Source organism: Homalodisca vitripennis, chromosome 4 (genome assembly GCF_021130785.1).
Source record: "Homalodisca vitripennis isolate AUS2020 chromosome 4, UT_GWSS_2.1, whole genome shotgun sequence".
Lineage (NCBI taxonomy): Eukaryota > Metazoa > Arthropoda > Insecta > Hemiptera > Cicadellidae > Homalodisca > Homalodisca vitripennis.
In genome coordinates this window covers 174492478-174513760 of record NC_060210.1, presented here as the reverse complement: position 1 = coordinate 174513760, position 21283 = coordinate 174492478, and the positions used below count along the sequence as shown (strand labels likewise).

General features: G+C 31.1%; 1 protein-coding gene across 1 annotated transcript in view; it reads right to left on the bottom strand.

The window, feature by feature from the left end:
- Window positions 1-10156: 10156 nt before the first annotated feature.
- LOC124361301 (ankycorbin-like) overlaps window positions 10157-21283 on the bottom strand; it is a 51069-nt gene continuing 39942 nt past the window's right edge. Inside the window, 5 exon segments of the mRNA XM_046815347.1 lie at window positions 10157-11901; window positions 13792-13937; window positions 16661-16796; window positions 19072-19195; window positions 20360-20557. Of these exon segments, the coding sequence (XP_046671303.1) occupies window positions 11837-11901; window positions 13792-13937; window positions 16661-16796; window positions 19072-19195; window positions 20360-20557 (669 nt within the window). The 3' untranslated portion in view covers window positions 10157-11836.

The following is a 21283-nucleotide window of genomic DNA, read 5'->3' as shown; positions in this document are numbered from 1 at the left end:
AGCTAGCTCTTAATATATATTTATTCAAAAAACATAGTTCCCAATTCCAACAACTGACAACACTGGTGTATTCCCAATGGTCCCATGTTAGACAAATTTACGCATGTCTCAATTCTTATTAAGGTCAGTCATTTCATGGTGCTTTTATAAAAAAATATTATTACCTTAAAAATACATACATCAAATAAAAAACTTCCTAACCAAGTTTTTGTCCTTTCCTGTCTGTTTATTTGTACTATCCATATTGTAATTCATAAAACGGCATGGATAGTTACAATAAGTATAGTTACTCCTAAATAACAGGGTGATTCATGAATTCTTCTCTCCCTCCTCTCTTTATCTTCTCCTTTCTCATTCTGTTCCTCTCTTCCTCTTCTTCTATTCTTCTCTTCCTCCTCCCTTTCTCTCTTCCTTCTCATTCTCTTTGCTCTCTCTTTCTCTTCTTCTCTCCTTATGCTTCCCTTCTCTTCTCTCGTCTTTCTCTCACTCTTTTCTCTCTCTCACTCCTTCTCTCGTTCCTCTTCCTTCTCTTCCTCTCCTCTTCTTTCTCTCTTTCTTTCCTCACTCTTTCTCTTCTCTCTCTCTCTCCTTTCCTTCTCTCTTCTCTTTCTCTCTCCACTTCACATCTTTCTTTCTGTCCTCTTCTTCTCCTCTTCTACTCACTTCCCTCGTCTTTCTTCTCTGCTCTCTTCTTTTTCTTTTCTACTTCTCTTCTCCCCTTCCCCACCTTCCTACAGCAAATTGTACTAATTAAAAATAATGAAAAAATGTTATATAAACATAGGTCCAAAACGCTTCGTTAGCGAGTTACCAGCTAGCCGAATCATTTCGGCCTGAATTCCTGGTAACAGAGTAGAAATAAAGCCATACTGAACTTTTGGAAAGGTTAATTAAGTAAGAACTATCGTGTGATTCTTATGTATTTTTACCTGATAAAGCTAATAAAATAGGTTTTCAGAACTGTAACCTGTAAGTAGTTTTTTGAGGGATTTCCAGGGTTAAATGCCAAAAGTTTGGGGCACAAACAATGTTTTTGTTTTAAGTTTGATGTACAATAACTTTTGTTAAATTGGTAATAAATACATAAAATCAACAAACATTAATTTGTAAGAGAATTTAATTCTGAGAAATTGATATAATCAAATTCTAAATAAAACAGAAATAAGTACCAAAAAATCGATTTTATTCAGTATAATACATTACTACTGTAAAGAAATACCGTACGTATTTAGTTAAAATAAAACAAAACAAAATGTTTGTTCCTTAACTGAATGAAGATAAATTGGAAAACAGAGAATTAACTGTTAAATAAAATTTTGTTTGTAAATAAAAATATCATGTTTATTACGTTGAAATTTTTTTTTTTAATAAAATTTACATAAAGGTTCGAAAATAAATGAAGGCAAAACATTTTTTCTTCTATTATTGTTTACTAATCATCGAATGCATTTTTTGTTTTAATTAATGTCTTCTAAGTTGGTAAACGGCACGAATAACAGCTGATCAACAATGGTATTCCTGTACTGTTACGTTAGAACTGTGATATTAGTGGAGTTTTTGCAAGCTACAGCAGGAAATGCGGGTTCTGTGAATCGTGTTATTAAATGCATTATTTTCTGTGGAGTTTATAATTCGATTGTTTTATTCAGCGAAAAAATGCCATACTTATTTTACATCAAGGAATACGCTGGAAATAGTTTTTATTTTGGTTACTGTAGTGGTAATGCTAGAGCTGGCTGTAGAAGAATATGAACTACGTTAGCCCTAATCCAGATATCAAAACAATTTCAGGAACTTTTCCGTACCTCTTCGGGAATCATGGATCACTACCAAGTCTAGAACCAATTATGAACGAGCGTCCAACTTGATGATGATATTTTTATTAATGCTGTTCATCGCAAGTCCAGGTGTAAGTACACACGTATTTCTAGGCGGATAGGGATTTCCCAGTCAACGGTGTGAGAGGTCACTATCGAAACAAATTTTATCCGTTTCATAAACCAAAAGGTTCAACATCTACCATATAGGGATGGTCCGCTTTCGCTTGGAGTTTTGCAACTTGTTGACTATATTATAATCAACGCTACAAGCGTATTTTGTTACGGATGAGGCACAATTTCACTCGGATAGGTGGGTCAATAACTTGCACAATGAACACGTACATGGGCAAAGAAAATCCACATGAGGTAGTGGAACAGAACTTTCAACACCGATTATGCGTCAATTCTGGTGTGGCCTTTTGTTGCACAATCGGCTGATTGGACCTTTCATAGTACCTGGACAGCCTAAATGCTGAGTTTTCTATTTGCATTTCCTTCAGAAGAGTGCCCCGCACAGCTGTTAGAGAATGTTCTTTACATCTCAGACAAAATTTTGTACATCCAGCATACGGAGCACCTCCCCAACATTTCACTGCCGTTTCTGCTTACTTAAATCATCATTTTCCTGACACTGGATTGGTCGTGGAGGAGGGCCTCACCCCTTGGCCACCAAGATCACCAGAAGGATCTAACTCCATTGGATATTGCATCTGGGGATGGGATGAAAAGACATTGTATACAAGACAAAAGTGAATTCTCGTGATGAATTACATTGCCCGTATGTATGGATTTCGGCTGTTTCAATAACAGGAAGTTCCCCTGAAAAATTAAGAAAACGCAAACAAAAGCATACACAGACGTTGCTGCAAAATGTATTGGATAATGATGAGCCCTCATGTTCCCGAACATCTATTATAAAAAGGTGCTTACGGTTGCCCAACCTGATTAATTTATGCTTAAAACTAGTAATCGTTATTATACTGAATAAAATCGATTTTTTGGTATTCTTATTCTGTTTTCTTTAGACTCTTGATTATATCAATTTTCTCAGAATTAAATTCTCCTACAATTAATTTTGTTGATTTTTAATGTATTTATTACCATTTAACAAAGTTATTGTACATCAAAACTTAAAAAAACATTGTTTCGTGCCCAACTTTTTGCATGTTAACCCTGAATCCCTCAAAAACTACTACAGGTACAGTGTTCTGAAACCTATTTTTTAGCTTTAATCAGGTAAAAAATACATAAGAATCCTAAACCGAATTATTTTTCTTACTTAATCTAACCTTTCCAAAAGTTCAGTATGGCTTTAGTTTTACTCTTTACCCAGAATACAGGCGAAATCTTTCGCTAGCTGGTAACTCGCTAACGAAGCGTTTCGGGACCTATGTTTTATTATAAAATCTTTTTCATTATTTTTTACTAAGTACAATATGTGCTGTAGTAGTGGGGGGAGAACTTCATGAATCACCCTGTATAACCTGTATAACCTAAAAAGTTATTTTGATATCTTTTATTTCATTTTATGAACTTAGAATGTATATAACATGCAGGGATTACAATTAAAGAGCAATCAAATCATCTGCTATAATATATAGGATATATATTTCACTTTATATCAACAACAATCAGTTATTACTATCTTGACATCAATTTTTAAAAACACACATTAAAAAAAATATATGAATGTGTATGTGACCTAAACTAATGTAATATTGCAAGTTGTATTATTAAAAATCACTATATCTACAGAAAATTTTACAAATGTGAAAGCACAATCAGCAAATTATTGTTGTTGAAATATTCAATACGCTAGGTTTGTACGATATTAAAATGTTCACACTTAAAACTTTCCACAACTATATCTACAATACATTTATGGACAATACTATTTTAGTATTAAAGATATGAAATAAACATTATTAAGTGTTTATATTGAGTGCTATCATATTTTTGGAGGAGGGCTATAACACTAAACTTATGTTAACTTTACATTTGCAAACTAAGACGAGTAATATCCCTTTTGATTTATTCATTATTTTAGTAATAGTAATTTAAATGTTCTGAATTATACAGTGTGAAAATATTAATTTTTGTAAGTGAAATAATTAATATAGTAAATTATTCCCAAGTGTACAAATACACACTATGCAATTAACCCAATTCACTTACATAAAGAATTATTTTAACAGTTGCTATACCAAAATCAATTGTATTGTTCTCCCTTTAAAAAACAAAAATACAATGTTAATAGAAGAGTAGTAATAAGAGATGAAGCTAAATAGTATAATTGACATACCAACTCTTCCATCTTCCTCAAAGCTTTATCATTTACTGCCAAGTGCTAAAGTTAGACCTACTCAGGCAATACACCTCCAATATCATATTTTCTTTTACACAATAAGGTTTCATTTTTACTCGCTTACTCACCATTATTTTATTATTAAAATGCATTTTTGTAGATTTATCAACATATTATGACACAAAAATCATTATTATATATGACAGAATATAAGAAACAAATTTTTAATACAATCAATTTCGGTATAATAATGATAACATAGAAAATATGCAAATGCTAGCAAACATTTCACATTGAAAACATTTATAAAAAATTAATATATTTTAATACATTAAATGACATGTTTTTGCATGATCAAAATTTCAGATAATTTTGAATAAAAACTAATTATTTACCAAAAATTAAATAAGAAGTATTTTTATAATGCTGATTAATTTAGACTCCACTGATCCCTAGAGTTCCCCATATTTATCAATGATACAACAAGTAGAGCTCTCTAGAATAAAGTTAGGAGAAAATTCCGAAGTTTATTTTCAAAAAGAGGTTATGATGGAGCTTCTAACACTTGTTCATTTTTGTGTATATTTATATGTATATGTATATCAGCCATGTTTAAGTGATAATAAACTTTAATAATAATTTGTTCTACTAGTAATATAAGTTTGATAGCTTAAAGAGAGGCAATGCCTTGTACATTCCCAAAGAAATAAACAAATCTCCAATTCAAGTTTATCAATAGTTCTGACGCAACTTATGTCACAACTCTACGTTTTAGCTCATTCTCTATAACCTTTGGGTCTGTCGTCAGGCTTCCCAGGCCATTCTGAACATTTATTGAAGTTTTTCTTCCTTGATTACTTTTCTTTTCTCTAACTGTACTACTGCATCATCTATATTGTTTTGTAGCCACAACCGTTAACTATGAAGTTATATACAAAAAAATAATGTTTTTTAGGAATCTCCATTATAGGGGACGGTGGGCATTCATCACATTATATTGAATTGCATACCACAATTTTTTAATAGTACATTTTCTGCAATGTTTTAAGGGAGGGGGCGGACAATTGAAAAAGTAACAAGCGAAATTGATTACAGATTTTATTACACATTCAATAAAGAAGATTAAAAAATATCAAAACTTTCAATAAAAAAATCCTGAATCAAGTCATGAGTTCATTCATTGCTTCGATTGATGTTTTTAACTCAACAAATCTGTTTAAGAATTAAATTAAAAAAAAAAAAAAAAAAAAAAAACAAATGTACTTGGCACTTTTTACACAAGATATAAATTCGTTTTTACAAGAACTGTTATTTTTACATCTTGTGGCTTCTTTTTCTGTGTCCATTTGAGGAAAATGGAAAGAAACTACAATATAACCTCACATCAAAGTAATCTAAAAATTAATCAGCAGTCAGCTGTTTCTGTGACTATTATACAATTGAAACAATGCCCAGTGTCCACTGTAAAGGTGCGTTTCCATTAACACAAGTTGCTGAATCATGTTGCGCAACTTGTGGCACATAAAATTTGACCGGCTAAATTCCCTGAAACATCTGCAACATTTTGTAAGCGTAGAGTTCAACAGTACAGCGTTGAGAATTAAAGATACAGTATAGTGTTTTCTAAGTTCTTAACTACTAATTTCGCGAGTGAATATGAGCAATGCTTCTACCTCAGCTTTCGTGATCATGGCAGGCGCTTACTTCCAACTTATAAAAAGAAAGCGTAAACGTCCAAGATGGTGGATTCGATGTTTTTTAGCAAATAGAGAAACGGAAGGAGCATATAACTCTTTGATGAGAGACTTACATATGCAAAGCGGTTTTTTATAATTTTTTTGAGAATAAAAGCTTATGATTTTGAAAATTTACTTAATCTTGTTGCACCGAAAATCATGAAAAGTTTTAAATATCACTCCGCTTTTCTTACTTTTCTCAATTTTTGTTTTTTCTCTCATATACTGAGATCTTATACAATGAAGCTTCTTCTCGACTTCTTCAATAGGTTTCTCCATAACATCTGTAATTCTCTTAAGTGCATCAGTTTTTTCTGGTGTTGGAATTTTTTGTGACTTGAATTTCTTCTTATGTTCCAAAGAACTGTCTCTTGCTCATACAATTTAATTAACCTTGCCACTTTGCACTTTGGCCCCTCCATCGCAATAAATATTATAATTAATTATTCTATTTATAATTACAATATAATAGATTCTACCGTAATTAAAAAAATGTAAAGGTCTATGACTTGAACAAGGAGCACGTGTCGGTTAACGTTGAGGTTAGGTTGACAGCGAGTAAACAGTACTGCGCATGCGCAAGTCCCGGCACATTGTTGCAGCCTGTTTCCAATAGTTTGTGATACAATTTGCGCAACATGTTTTGTTTCACTGTGGCCTGAAACAATTTTGTCCCTGGCACATATTGCAGACTGTTTCCATTTAATCAAGTTTCGGAGGCACATGTTGCGCAACGTGTTGCGATGCAAATTTGTTTAAATGGAAACGGGGCTTAATGGATATACATTTTATAAAAATTCTCTGCCTTTTAATTAATTTGTTACTTGAGATACCAAAACAAGACAATTATGAGATTTCCTTCTGACAAATGACACTTAAAGCGATCTCAGTGAGGTGTTGTGTTATTTTCAAGCACATTTTACAACTTTGCAAGCTGGAAAATATATCTGCTGTGCATTGCCTTTTAAATAAGTCAGTTGTAATTTCCAAAGACAACAAAGAGCCTCACACATATTTTTTCATATATAATGAGTTCATTATGATGGACAGTGAGCTTTTAAAGACAAAATCCCTAACTGATAAAAAAGATTTTAATGTGATGTCCAATATATGGACAGTCTGAAATTATTACAAGTATTAGAGTCTGAAAGGGCTAATAAAACCAATATAAACTTAGTTTGGTTAAGAGCCAATCAAGTTTATGATACAGGATTGAACATTTAGTAAATAAATATCCTGGAAAACAAAGTTTTAATTAGTTATGACTGACAAATAAGTAAAAAAACTAAGTATTTCAGCTCCTTATATTTTAATGAGGAGAGGAGAGCTTGGATGTGAAATACTTAATCTCTTCTGCTAGTATTCGTATTATTAATCCTGCCATTTTTATGAGAAAAATACAACTACAAGATACACGACTCTGAGATAACTAATTCACTCTAACAAAGTTTTGAATTATTGATTTTCATTTTATTTAATTTTCCATAATAACTTATAAAACTTACTTACGTTTTATTATTAAAAATAAAAGTGTAATTAATAGATATTTATTACCAAAGTTTCAAAATTTTTTACTTATAATTATTATGTTTTATCAGTTATAATGTGCACTAAAATGTGTTAAAAACAATTATAAATCTCTTTAATGCAAAAATTACAATATAATCATTACATCGAAATTGTCAATTTAATTGAATACAACTAAAACTTTGGTATTAATTCTTTCTAGCTTTGGGGTCAGGGTCAGTTAGCCAATCACCAATACCCTATAGTTATCTTCATAAAAACCAGGATAACGTAATATTGAATGGGAGAACAGTCAGTTGATTTTTATTTAAAATTGTAACTAATTTCAGCTATAAATATTCACCTTGTTAATCCTAAATAATTAAATAATTATATTATATACTGACTGATTTAATTACTATAAAAATATAGTAATTGTATAATTCCATCACAACCAGATTAAATCATGTATGTCACTGATCTTACTCCTTATTTTCAACATCAAAGCATAAAATAAATATCAAAATGGAATGAAGATTTATAATCTATTATGATTAAATAATATATAAGACTAGTTTGATAAATCCTTCCAAACTCCAAGAAGAAGCATCGCTTGGAGAAACACCTACCAATTTTCAGCTGAACTGAAATTATCAATTTGTGTTTGGCATTCATTTGAATAATATATGTTGATTAATTTTAACACAAATTGACTACAAGAATTTCAGGAACAGATCAAATATTATTTTATACAAGGAAAATTACCTCAGTTAGAAGCTTGTAAAACAATATGGCAAATTTACTCCTTCAATTAGAAAGTTTAAAAGTGCTTTCAAAATTTTCTGTGGTTATATGAGCACAAGGCTAAATGTTCTAGACACTCTGTTGAGGTTACTATTATACAAATCATTTATCAAATCCATGATTTGGTGATGAATGAAATAAAAGTGACAGCAAGTGAGATTATTAGTTCAGTGGGCATCTCAATGAAAGGGTAAAATTTTTTATATTCATTCCACATTCTCCCTACTTTTTGTGTTTGGCTCCTTCAGAGTAATAGGCCATCTATTCACTGATATGAAAAGTGACTAGTTGGAAATGTTTTATTCAAATTAAGATGTAATAGTTGAAGAAACCAGTGCCCATTTTGTAGAATTTTACTAATTCTACTACTCAAATGGAATCAACAAACTGGACAAAGTGAATAAGCCTAAGAGAAGATGGCCATTGCAAATAGAATTATTTTTCATAATCAAAAAGAAAGTACACTTCACTTTTTCATGGACTCACCAAACCACCCTGATAAATACTATTAATACTTATATAAATCATACACAATGAACTCCACAACGTACATTTCTGTATTCAGTCCTATCACCAAGAATATTAACCAAGGGATTTAATATTGGGTGATTCAAAAAGAGCGCCGGTTTTGAAAAGACCGGTAAATTTTATTTTATTGGTTGGTAACAATGTTTGACCTTGATTCTATTTCTGACTAAATTCCGATTGTTCACGCAGCTGATATTTCTCTCATTATTGCATTCTGTGTCTAACCATGGAGAAGTTTACTTGTGCGCAACAAGTGTTAATAGTGAAAACGTTTTATCAGAGTGGAGAGAGTTATGCGGTTACTGTTAGGCGACTTCGCGGTACTCTAGGACGTAATGAAGCACAGAATGAATCAACAGTTCGCAGACTCATGAAAAAGTTTCAAGAGACGGGTTCAACAGTCGACCTCAAAAGTTTTGGACGTCGTCGTTGTGCCGGAACTGAACAGAACATTGAGGTGGTTCGTGACAGTGTAGCTGCCCAGCGAAATCAATACGTCGCCGTTCTCAACAATTGGGTATAAGATGTTCTTCTGTACGGAGAATTCTACGGTACGATCTCAAATATCACCCCTATAAAATTCACCACCAGAAGAGACGACAGTTTGTTGATTGGGTATTGAGAAATCCGCAGGAGGAAGAAAACTTCGCAATGAATATCATCTTCAGTGATGAAGCGCACTTCCAATTGAATGGATTTGTTAATAAACAGAACTGCCGTATCTGGGGTTTAGAAAACCCTGTATAATTAACGAAAGGGAAATGTATCCACAACGAGTGACAGTTTGGTGCGGCTTTTGGTCGGACGGCGTCATCAGCCCTTATTGTTTTCAAGATCAGGAAGGGCAAGCTGTGACAGTGAATGGAGACCGATACCGTACGATGATTAGGGAGTTTTTGTGGCCTCATTTGGATAACATAGACATTGACCAGTTGTGGTTTCAGCAGGATGGTGCCACCTGCCACACTGCCCGTGAAACAATTGTGTTGCTCTGTGACCGCTTTCAGGATCGCGTCATTTCTCGTAATTCCGACCACTAATGGCCACCAAGGTCGTGTGACTTAACACCTTGTGACTTTCATCTTTGGGGTTATCTAGAGTCATTAGTTTATGCCAATAAACCCCGAACCATCAATGAGTTGAAGGAGGAAATGCGACGGGTTGTCGGCCAAATTGAAGTGGAAACTTGTCGTGCAGTCATAGCTAATTTCATTCACAGACAGAGTTGTTGCGTGCCAGCGTAGCAGAGGAGGACACATGCATGACATTATTTTTCATACATGAAATCGGAAGGTTAGATGAACATATTTATGTATTTGATTTCAGATTTTCATTAAAATAAATCTCTTAATTTGATATAACAAAACCGGCGCTCTTTTTGAATCACCTTTTAGTGTAAGCATTTATTTTGTCAATAATAACAAATACTTGACCAATCATTTAAAATATTTAACAAATTTTCCAGAATGGTTGATTTATTTTCTATTCACTAACAATAAATATAACACAGAATTATTAATCACAGCCCAATCATACATTAATATATAAGTAATGTATTAAAATAAATTTAGGCTATATTTAAGCGGTATACTAATACATCACAATAGTAAACCTATATCTAACATTGGCTAGCATCAAAGCTTAAAAATGAACTATGTACTATAATTATCTTACTATTATAAGATATAGCAAAACATATTGAAATAAGCAGCCTAAAAAACATTTGCAGATTCTAAAATTTTAAAGATTTTTCGAATAAAACCAAGATAAACCCATATCCACATTATGTGTCCAATACCTTCCTGTGTTGAGAAGTTCGATAATCTGATACATAGTATGAACCAATGCCATTGGTGGGCAGGCCTTAGGAGCTGAAACAGTCTCAGCAGACACATTGAATCTCACACACACACCATGTCAGATAGTCACAATATTCAGAAACTAAACACACTATCTTGTGGGTATTTACTGGAACTATCTTACAGTAAATTAAATTCAACTACTAGTAGGGATATAATATTTTTATATTGTGTCAAATTTATGTAAGCCGTCACTATCTTCTTTCAAGTCTGTGTGTTATATATTTGATCTACAAAAACATATTAGGCTGCAATATCTTACATTCCAAAATTGAGATACTTGTTGGTTCTAGTAGTATATTGTTGACAAAGCCATAGAAGAGATCTAAGAATTTTGTACATGTTTTCCAAAAATAAGGAATACTTTGTATTAATTATTTAAAAAATACTATACAAGTCAGAAGTTTCTTGAAAGCAAGGTACAGCTTGTAATTGCAATACAGATATCACAAGTAATGTAACCATCCTTCATGGGTCAGCCATCTTCTAGCTTATTGACAGTGATTGGAAAGAGTTGGACACTTAGTGTGGTTGCGGCTTCAACAATATTTTCTTTCATATTGTTTCTGAATTCATTTGAAATAATAAGTTATCATAATTTCGATTCTATAATTATCTATGTTTAAACTGCACAAAAATCTTGCTGTTTATTTGTTGATTTAGTTATCTGTTAAAATTAAGTTACATGTCTTTATGAATTAAACAATGTATTAACTCTTAACTTATTATACTTAGGTTAAAAACTATAATAACATTTAAAGCAGATTAAATATAACAATATATGTTCAACAATCCTTTGTTCACCAGTGCTGATGAAAGTATAATAATAATTACGTTTTATATATAAAGAGAATGACAAAGTTACATTCTGACTTTAAGAAAAATAAAAATAACACGAAAATGTTACCGATATTTAAAAAAAAAGTGTTAGTAGGTTTGACATACCAAATCTTAACCCACGTTAACTAATCTTTTAAAAAACTACTAATATTCTACAACTTAATATCTTTTACTTTGATACATGTAACAATGACTAGATTCATTACTTCATTTACAGATTAAAGCTTTCCGTACAGTAAGTTATAACATGTTTCATTAGATATTAATTCAAATATCTATCTATTAGCACCTGTATATACTCTAACAGTATAAACTATTAACATTACTGTTCTGCATCATCTTATGACACCTACGAACATGTATAGAATATTAAAATATGATATATATGTATATATATTTATATAGTATTAAAAATATAAAAATGATATAGTTGAGCGTTCACTGTTGCGAGCGGCCGGGAGGCGAGGGCAGTCTGTCATCGCCCATCAAACTGAGCTGAATATCTGGAAAGTGAAGATGAAAGTAAATATTTCCAGCTTATTGGGTGAGATATGGCTACTTATCTAGTACCAACAATTGTGATAAATAAAGAACATGCGCTCAAATTAGGCAGATAAGAAAGTCATTTAAAATCAAACTATCAAGTACAAAATATTTTGGAGGTTATTAAAAAATTGTATGATACTGAAATATAAAAAACCTATTAAGGCATCTGAAAGAAACACTTTCTTATAAAATTATTTAGAGTTTCAAGAAAAGTCTATAAATCTATATATTATTATTTTATTACTTAATAGTGATGTATATCCTAATACACCATTCTCTAAATATGGAGAACCTAATTCAGCCACATAACCTATTTAGTCCTAATGCTTAAGATTTATCCACCAATCTACCCAATATACAGTTGCCTATTATCAATGCACCAAGACATGACTACCCTACAAAGATTCATAATATGATTTTAACAAAACTAATTAGTTAGAACAATTCTATTTAATTAGCTTGGTTATTCCAAATTTAACCGTCGTTCGCTTACAGCACTGGTAGTAGTGGGGGTATCACTCTCTCACACATTCATATTTTTTAATGCTCGTGGTTTCGCTGATTTACCTATTACCATCAGTGGAAGTTTGATTGTTGCCGAGACCTTGCTGCAAGCTAAGACAGTAAGATGTTGCTTCTCCGTATTAAACCCTGGGGTAGATTTCTCTTCTTGAGAAGCAAGTCTTTTGGTAGGCAGAACCTTAAAATTCAGTGCGGTTTCATCCGTGTTATAAGCTTGCTGTGGCCAGCGCAATTTTGGGAAAATAAGGTCTTCAAATTCCTTTAGATAACTGGCAGCTTCGCTGTCAGCTGACAGCTTCTCCCCCCCCCCCTAATTCTGTGCCTTTTCTTCCAACAATCCAAAAAACCACAGCTATCTGAAAATAAAGGTTCACCATCCATAAGCTCGTTTAGTTGAAGCACCTTTTCTTTAAATTTCTTAAAATTTGATGAGGCTTTATTCTTGTGGTTAACAGAGACAGAAAGGAATCCCCATTCCTGCCCTTTGGAATGTATGAGTCACTGCTCTTCCCTTCCGACTTTCACTTATTCACAAGCCAATCAACGCTGATATGTCGATATTATTCATGAAATCCGCCTATTTCAAATTTCCGCAAATCCAAACAATGTTCAGTCCCAATTAGTTCGGATTAGCAGAACTCTGCTGTATTATAAAATCATAAATGTTTAGAAACCCATTATCCACTCTCAATTCTTCAAAGCATAAATTGGTAACTAATTTTTTTGTCAGTAGCCATCCTACTTCTTCCCAATTCACCAACTTAAAAGATGAAATGTCTAATCCTCAACTTTAACATTACATGTAACGAGCAAGATCAACAACCTGTAATTTTGTACCTAAGTTATAACATGTCCTGCAGTTGTATCACATGGAACAGTTGGCATAAATGCTTAGTTGACCATAATCTATTTATTGTATCATGATAAAAGCGATCACTTGATCTCGTTATAAATGATAAGGACCAGAGAAACACTTCTATAGTTGTATATAAAAATCTTTCATCAGTCGCAGCTGTTTGTTTTAGAGAGATCGTTATAGCACAGTCAGTAGACAATTTGCATTATCTTTTCATACACCATATACAGATTCTAAATTTAAACTGACCAAAATTGATTGTTAAAAGACTCATTCTTAATTTAGAATGAGTACTAGATATTACACCATTCACATACGTTTGACATTACAAAATGCATAAAGGCAGGCAAATAAAAGCATAAATCAAAATGTAGCTTAAAAAGAAATAAAAGTTTGTTTTAGAATCTAAATCTAATAAAAATGGTTTTGAATAAAAAAATCCAAATTGAACTCAAACCAGGTATAGTACCTTTGTGTTTTGAGATGCTGCGCTCTAACTGCTGTCTCAACGAGTTGGCACTAAACAGGTTGACGTCCAAGGGAGTTGGAGCCATAGGTGGAGGGGGTGGTGGAGGGGGGACTACACTCTGCTTCACAGTCAACTCCTTCTCCCGCCTCAACCAACCATTTTATAATTTCAACCATTTTTTTTTTTTTTTTTGCCATTTTACAATGAATTAATTTAATATGCACATTACCTTTCCTTTCCATAGTGTAAACTTGACATTTTTATAACAATATATGAGGATCTTTCAGACAGCAAGTTGCTTTAGTAAATCAAAACTTGCACATAACTTTTACAGCTTTTTGATTACATAGATTTGAAAGAACAACTCTTTAACTATTTTTCTACATAGTTCCCTTTTACATTTAAGCATTTGATGCTTTTACATGCTACTAAACATCTGAAACTGTTATAATGAATCGTAAATCCTAATTTAAGTTAAAAGTATAGCTCATCCTTTATATTAAGAAAGTTATTATTTAATTTATAGCAGATTATATACATGATATTAGGTATTTAATATATCAAACAGTCTTATCAAATATTAAAGTAGAAAGGAACAATTTTGTCTAACAATCTAATGCTTGTACTTTTGGGTATAAAACACATTCCAGCTTAGAATCAGGCTTACAAAGGCATATCCAGGATTTGAGTTTGAGAGAAGAAGAGAAATGTTTCAACATTTTTCTCCTTTCATGACGACCTTTAAAATTAATTATCACACAGCAATGCCACCATAGAAAACCTTTTGTGTACCCCTAAAAATAACCCTTTTTGGGGAGAGGTTAACATTTTGAAACATCTTAAGTCCCATTCCTCTTCAATTTTTGTAACAAGTGCAAATACAGAAACTTAATTAAATGTGTGTTTAAAGGGGTCAATACATATATCCATTCTCATATGTGAGGTATAGGGTTTTTTTATTCTTCTCACTCCTTGAGAATGTTAAAAACACAAAATTATTTTAACTTAACAAATGTTTATTGCTAATTATGATTTGGTAAAAACTTAATTTTTTTAATTTTGATTGATGTTTCAAAATAAAATTAAGTATCTCTTCAAAATAATCATTCATATTTTTAAATTATCTGATTTAGAAATAAAGTTAATTTGAAATCAAAATATCTTATTCTTTTTAGATTGTAATCAGAAGTGATCACTTCTTTATATACTGTCAAAACAAACTTTTAAAACACACACACACACACACACACACACACACACACACACACACACACACACACACACACACACACACACACACACACACATACCTTTTGTTTACACTCACTGTAAAAGTATGAGGCATGAATTTTAAGTAAATACCATTTTGATATATAAGAAAAATTAAGTGAACTTTTGTAAAGATTTTATTTTTAAATGAATGACCACACTTTTATCTACTTTCCTACATAATTGCCATCAATACTAAGACACTTATCATATTTAAAAACAACCTTTTGTATTCGTCATAGAAGATTGTCACCTGATTAAACCGCAACACAATTATTAATTTTAGGTTTTAGGTATTTTAAGTTTAATAGTCTTAAGTCTGTTATTATTAATTGTTAACTTATTATTGACTGATATGTATTGACTTACACTTACACAAACTGTATGTTCCATTGTGTTAATAAAGATTATATTCAATTCAAATTTGACACTATTGTAGATATTCCGGCACTGACCATTAAGATGCTTCTTCTGATGAAAAGCAAATGGTAGTCACTGATCACTAAATTAGGGCTGCTTGGGGATTAAACAACCATTCTTAGCTAAATGCTGTGATGAGATCTTGAGTTCGTTTTACCAATGTGAACAGGCATGGTGACACAGCAAATCATTTTTTCCGATAGTTTAAACATGTAATAAGAATTTTATAGAGTACACTTCTTGAAGCTTGAGGTAACTAATAAGTAATTGTCAAAAATATGTTTATTTCCACTTTATCCTTCACATTCTTTACCAAATCGTTGTCAATCATAGAGGGTTGTCTAATCCGTTTATCGTTACAAACAATTTTTCGGCCCCATCTTTTAAAGCTCTTACCCATTTGAATGCCATTTCATAAAGTTTTGTCTACACATTTCACAATTCTGATGGTGAATTTCAACGGCATTTCCCGCCTTTAGTCCCAAGAAAACAAGTAACAGGATGTACATTCATAGTCGGTGGGATTCTCAATTGATGGGGGCATTTAAAATATGATTAACAGATATAACACCAAATTGATTTTTTTTTATTTTGAGTTTAGCTTCAGTTGAAGCGTCTAATTTCAAATAACAAATAGATTAAATAAAAAGAATCAGAAATAATATGTTATACTCTAATAGCATATGTATAGGAAATAATGTATATATATATGACGTGTCTCAGACTTAACTCCTGGAATTTGGAGTCATGTTTGTCTGAAGAGATTCAAAGAAAGTCGATGACTAAAAAGCTCAAAACGAAAACTTTTACATTGTTCTGACATCAGAGACACCTATATTGATTTTTGCTGTAATTGCTTCTATAGCTTGCTAGCATTTGTAGGTAGGCAGTGCATAAGTGGTGGGACTCTGACCACAGCGATGCAACGGTGGAATTTCAGGATGGTACTTACTTAAAAAACACACCTCATAAATATAAATAAATTTTGGACTTGATTATATGACCCTATTGACACCTAAAAACAAGTATTTTGCCAATTGAGTAAGTGTACCAAAACTTTTGAATTAATATGAAATAGCTAATAAAACTTGAAAAAAAAAAAAAAATTGAACCCATATACTTGTTTTTGTTTTGACAACCTTAATATTATGATTATAATTCCAATTCATATTGTACTTACGTAGTAGAGGGATCAGCTAGATTAACACTGTAAGACTTTTCTATTAATTGACGACGTTTCAACTCTTGTGACTTTTCAGCTTCTCTAGCCATTGCTTCACAATGTTCTCGCAAAATTCTTTCTTCAGATTCTTTAGCTAAAAACATAAATTTTTATCAAATAAAAATGCATACAACCCTTCAGTCTTGGATATCAATAGTTATTGAAATTACACTTCTCAAATTTATTTTGACGAGGCCTTTCGAAACCAAAGGTTTCATCATCAGGCGAGTGCACAAATAAATATTTAAATTATTTTTATTTATCACAAATAATATTAAAATACCAGATGGTGTAAGTATACAAATTTAAAAAAAATTGAAGTATTTCAACTAGTATGACAAATTAGATATTGTGACAGTTTAGTTCTTTTAATAAATTTAGAAGAAAGTAGAATGGAATTTTAAATAATGCCTTCTTTATTATTTTCAGTTTTTCTTTAATTCACCAACCATTTAAGTACAATTGGTTTTGTTACTTTTTAGGAAATGTCTTAAACATTACAGATTTAGAAAATCTGTACTAAACATTACAAAACTGTAATCCTATTATAACTATAACTAACTACTGATAATTTAATACTAAATTGCTGTACATTGAAGTTTTTTAGTATGGTACACTTTAAAACATGTTTTTGCATAATGTGATTTTCAAAATAGCCAACATCTTTTACTTTGTCAATAAGCTTATTAAAAGAAATGGCATACGCTCTAGTAGTGAATTATGTAACTAATATACACTGATAGTCATCACGTCACAGAGTAAGCAGAGCCCACAAAAATATGATTCACACAATATAGTTCAGTCAATCATGTAAAACTCAGGGAACTATGTTCTTCCAATGTTTTGCCATTCTGTAAAAATACAGGAACCAAGAGCAAAGTGTTAAAGACCAAATCCGACTTATAATTGAAGAATACTCTATATCTAATTATTAGAGGTATAGATGTGCTTGAATTAATTATACGAATTCACAATATAAACTACAATCTAAAAAAATTGCAGCATACTTATTCAATATAGTAATACATTAAAAAGAACAGTAAGTAAACTAATGATACAGATAATACATAGTTATTTCACTGGTGAATTTCAAATAACAAATAGATTAAATAAAAAGAATCAGAAATAATATGTTATACTCTAATAGCATATGTATAGGAAATAATATATATATTTTAGCTACTGGTATAATAAGATTTGTATTCTAATTAAATAAATATGTATTCCAATGATTTATAATTATTCGGGTGGAAAAATAAATGGATTTAAAAGAAAAAAAAAGTAAAAAATGTTGAATTAAAATGATTCACATAATTATTTAATTTCCCATTAAATTTGTACCATAGTACTGTGATCACTTTCGTTAAATCTGTATCGTATTATTAATTTACAGCATCTCAATGGAATAAAGTACACATGCATCACTGAAAAGAAGCATTGCAATCTTGGCGATTTATAAACTATTGAGAGTATGGTAGATAAGTCTATATGAAATATTTACTTTTCTTATATACTTAATATAATTATTATTATTTTAGTCGGAATCTTATTATTTATATTATAACATTTATTAATAATAAGGCTTGCATCATTAAAAAATATCATGTTTGAATCATTCTATCTTACTATTTATTTTTATTTTTATACCCGAAATTGGTTTGGAGCATTCAATAAACTTATATTGTATCTATAAATAAGTTATAGACTTGACATAAGTCTCATATTTGAATTTTATGACTTTTAAGCAGATAACAAAAACAGTTTAATTACTTTTTTATGTTAATTTTGAAATAAGTTTTCAAAGTTCGTCACACTGAAATAGACTAAATACCTTATTTACAAATAAAAGGTGAAATTTAGTTTGGAACATTCTTAGCTATAAGTAAAGACTTTTAAATGTCAAAGATAAAATGGTCTTTTAAATTTCTTTAATATTGTAAACCACACAAGATGTAAGTTTGTGAAGAGCCCCACACATTCACAGCACATGCACACACACACACACACACACACACACACACACACACACACACACACACACACACACACACACACACTCACAGCACATGCGTACCAAAGAGATTTAGCAATTGTAATCCACACGTAAACGCAAGAACAAGTACAGGCATTTTATATAAAGTGCTCATGCATAAAGTTACTATTAATTCCAAATTCACAGTTCACCATTAATAATTTCGTTGAGGAAAGGGTAATATCCCTTAGTAATAACTCGCATGTAATTTTAAAACCCAATATTCTGAGAAGAAAGACAGATAAAAAATAGTAAAGAAATTTTAAAAAGGTTTTTGAAAAGAAATGGATTATTAGATGTAAATATCCAGTTTACAAACAGATTATAATCCAATTACCTTTAAGAGCAGCTTGCACTCTACTTAGCTCTAAAAGTAGTTTTTGACGAGTGTTCTCAAATTCCTGCTTCATCTGAGACTCTAAAAGCTCCCTCTGTCTCTCCTTCTGGGTCTGCTCCTGCAGCTGATCACATAGTTTTGTAACAATAATTATAAAGCAACAATAATTTGTTTTATTTGAGACATTAACAGCTCATTCTGTCTCTCCTGCTGGGTATGCTCCTGCAGTTGATCACATAGTTTTGTAACAATTATAAAGCAACAATAATTTGTTTTATTTGAGACTCCAACAGCTTACTTTGTCTCTCCTTCTGGGTCTACTCCTTCAGCTTATCACATAGTTTTGTAACAATAATGAAGCAACAAAAATCTGCTTCATCTGAGACTACAACAGCTCCCTCTGCTTCACCTTCTGCATATGCAACTGCTGACGTGATTACATGGCTTAGTAATCATAGCGAAGCAACAACAATTAATATCCTTCTTGATCTGACATATATCTGAGGCAAGGCTGCCTCTACCTCTCCTTCTGGATCTACATCTACAATTTATAATGCAGTTTAGTAACCACAATTATATAAAAAACTCACTTTATTTCCACGTCCAATGTACAGGTATGTTCCTTAAAATAAACCAATCACATAACATACAATAGAAATTAAAAACACCTGTAATGTAAAGATTAGAATAGATTATACCTATTAATATATGGAAATCAAAAGGTAGTTTTTCCATTGTTAATATGATGAAGAACAAGCAGAGAAATAAACTTAATTCAGCTCCTGATTTAAGGCTCTACCTTTCATCATTCAATCCAGATTTTAAAAAGCTGAGCTCAAACATCCAAGCTCAAGGATCCTATTCAGAAGAAATAAGTTTAATGTTCACAAAGGTCCCATGAAATGCATTTTTTCAACTTATTGGTTTTTATTTTTGATATGTTTAATTTATACCTTAAAATCTCAATATTTACTTACGTGAGTAAAATCAAAAACAAATTCTTACTTTAAAACATTATAAATGGTTATTAGTACAAGTGATAAAACTAATATTAATAAGTACAATATTAGTTCTCCCATCCATGTTGAAGTACTTTTCATTGAAAATAAATTTTAAGGGGTACGTAAAATTAAACAGGTTGGGAACCACTGTTTTAAGCTATACTTATGGGTTTAAATTGTACCCTTTGATCACTGACTATTTTTTAATACTGTGTTTTAACTTATTCATCCATTCATCATTCATCATATAGTTAGCATACTAATATCTATGAAATTTTTAAACTTACCTGAAGTTGTAATATTTGATTTATTTCCATCAATTTAGCATTAAGTTTAGTTTCACTTTCAATAAGTGCCTGTTGTCGTATTCTACCTATAGCAGTTTCTTGGTTGGCTCGAAGCTGTTCTAGTTCAACTCGAGGCACAAATTCTTTTTCTAAACGTCTATTTAAATTCTCTAGCTCAGCTTCCAGATCAAATTTAGTCTGTAGTCAAAACAGAAAATTTATTACTTCAAAACAAAATACACAGATCAGCATACACAAAAACTGAGCTTCAGTAAAAAACATGAAATACACCATTCATATTTTTGCAGTTATAACACTCCAATATTATATAAAGTGAAATAAATAACCTTTATTTACATTTCATTTGAAATAAACAACAATACCTTCAATTACTGATTACAATCAAAGTAAAAAATTTTAATATTATTGTTATCAAAGCATCTTCAACATGCAACTAAACAAAAAATCAATTGTTTATATGAAAAATAGACACAACTTTAAGACAAAATTTTAAAGGTCCAAAGGGTCCTCTTAGTCTATCTGAAAAAATAATTCTTCTCATAAAATTATACTATTCTACCTAATTTTATAATTATATAATTTACATAATTATATAGTTTTAATATTCATTCACACTGTAATGCAACTAGTTTAAAAATTTGTAAAAAACCAATATGTTAATTTACAAATATAAATTTGCATTGTTTACTTTTAACCCAATCCTAAGACAAAAATGAAAATCCTGACATGAAAACAACGAAAAGCAGGTGAGTCTCTGCATCAGCTTCTGATATTTGTGTTAGATAGTCAGAGTTTAGCATAAATTAGTTCTTAGGTTAGAACCATTGATCATATTATTATAAACATATTATATAATTAGAGTTAACTTAAATCCATGTATAGGTATATCTCGGAAGAGCTTTC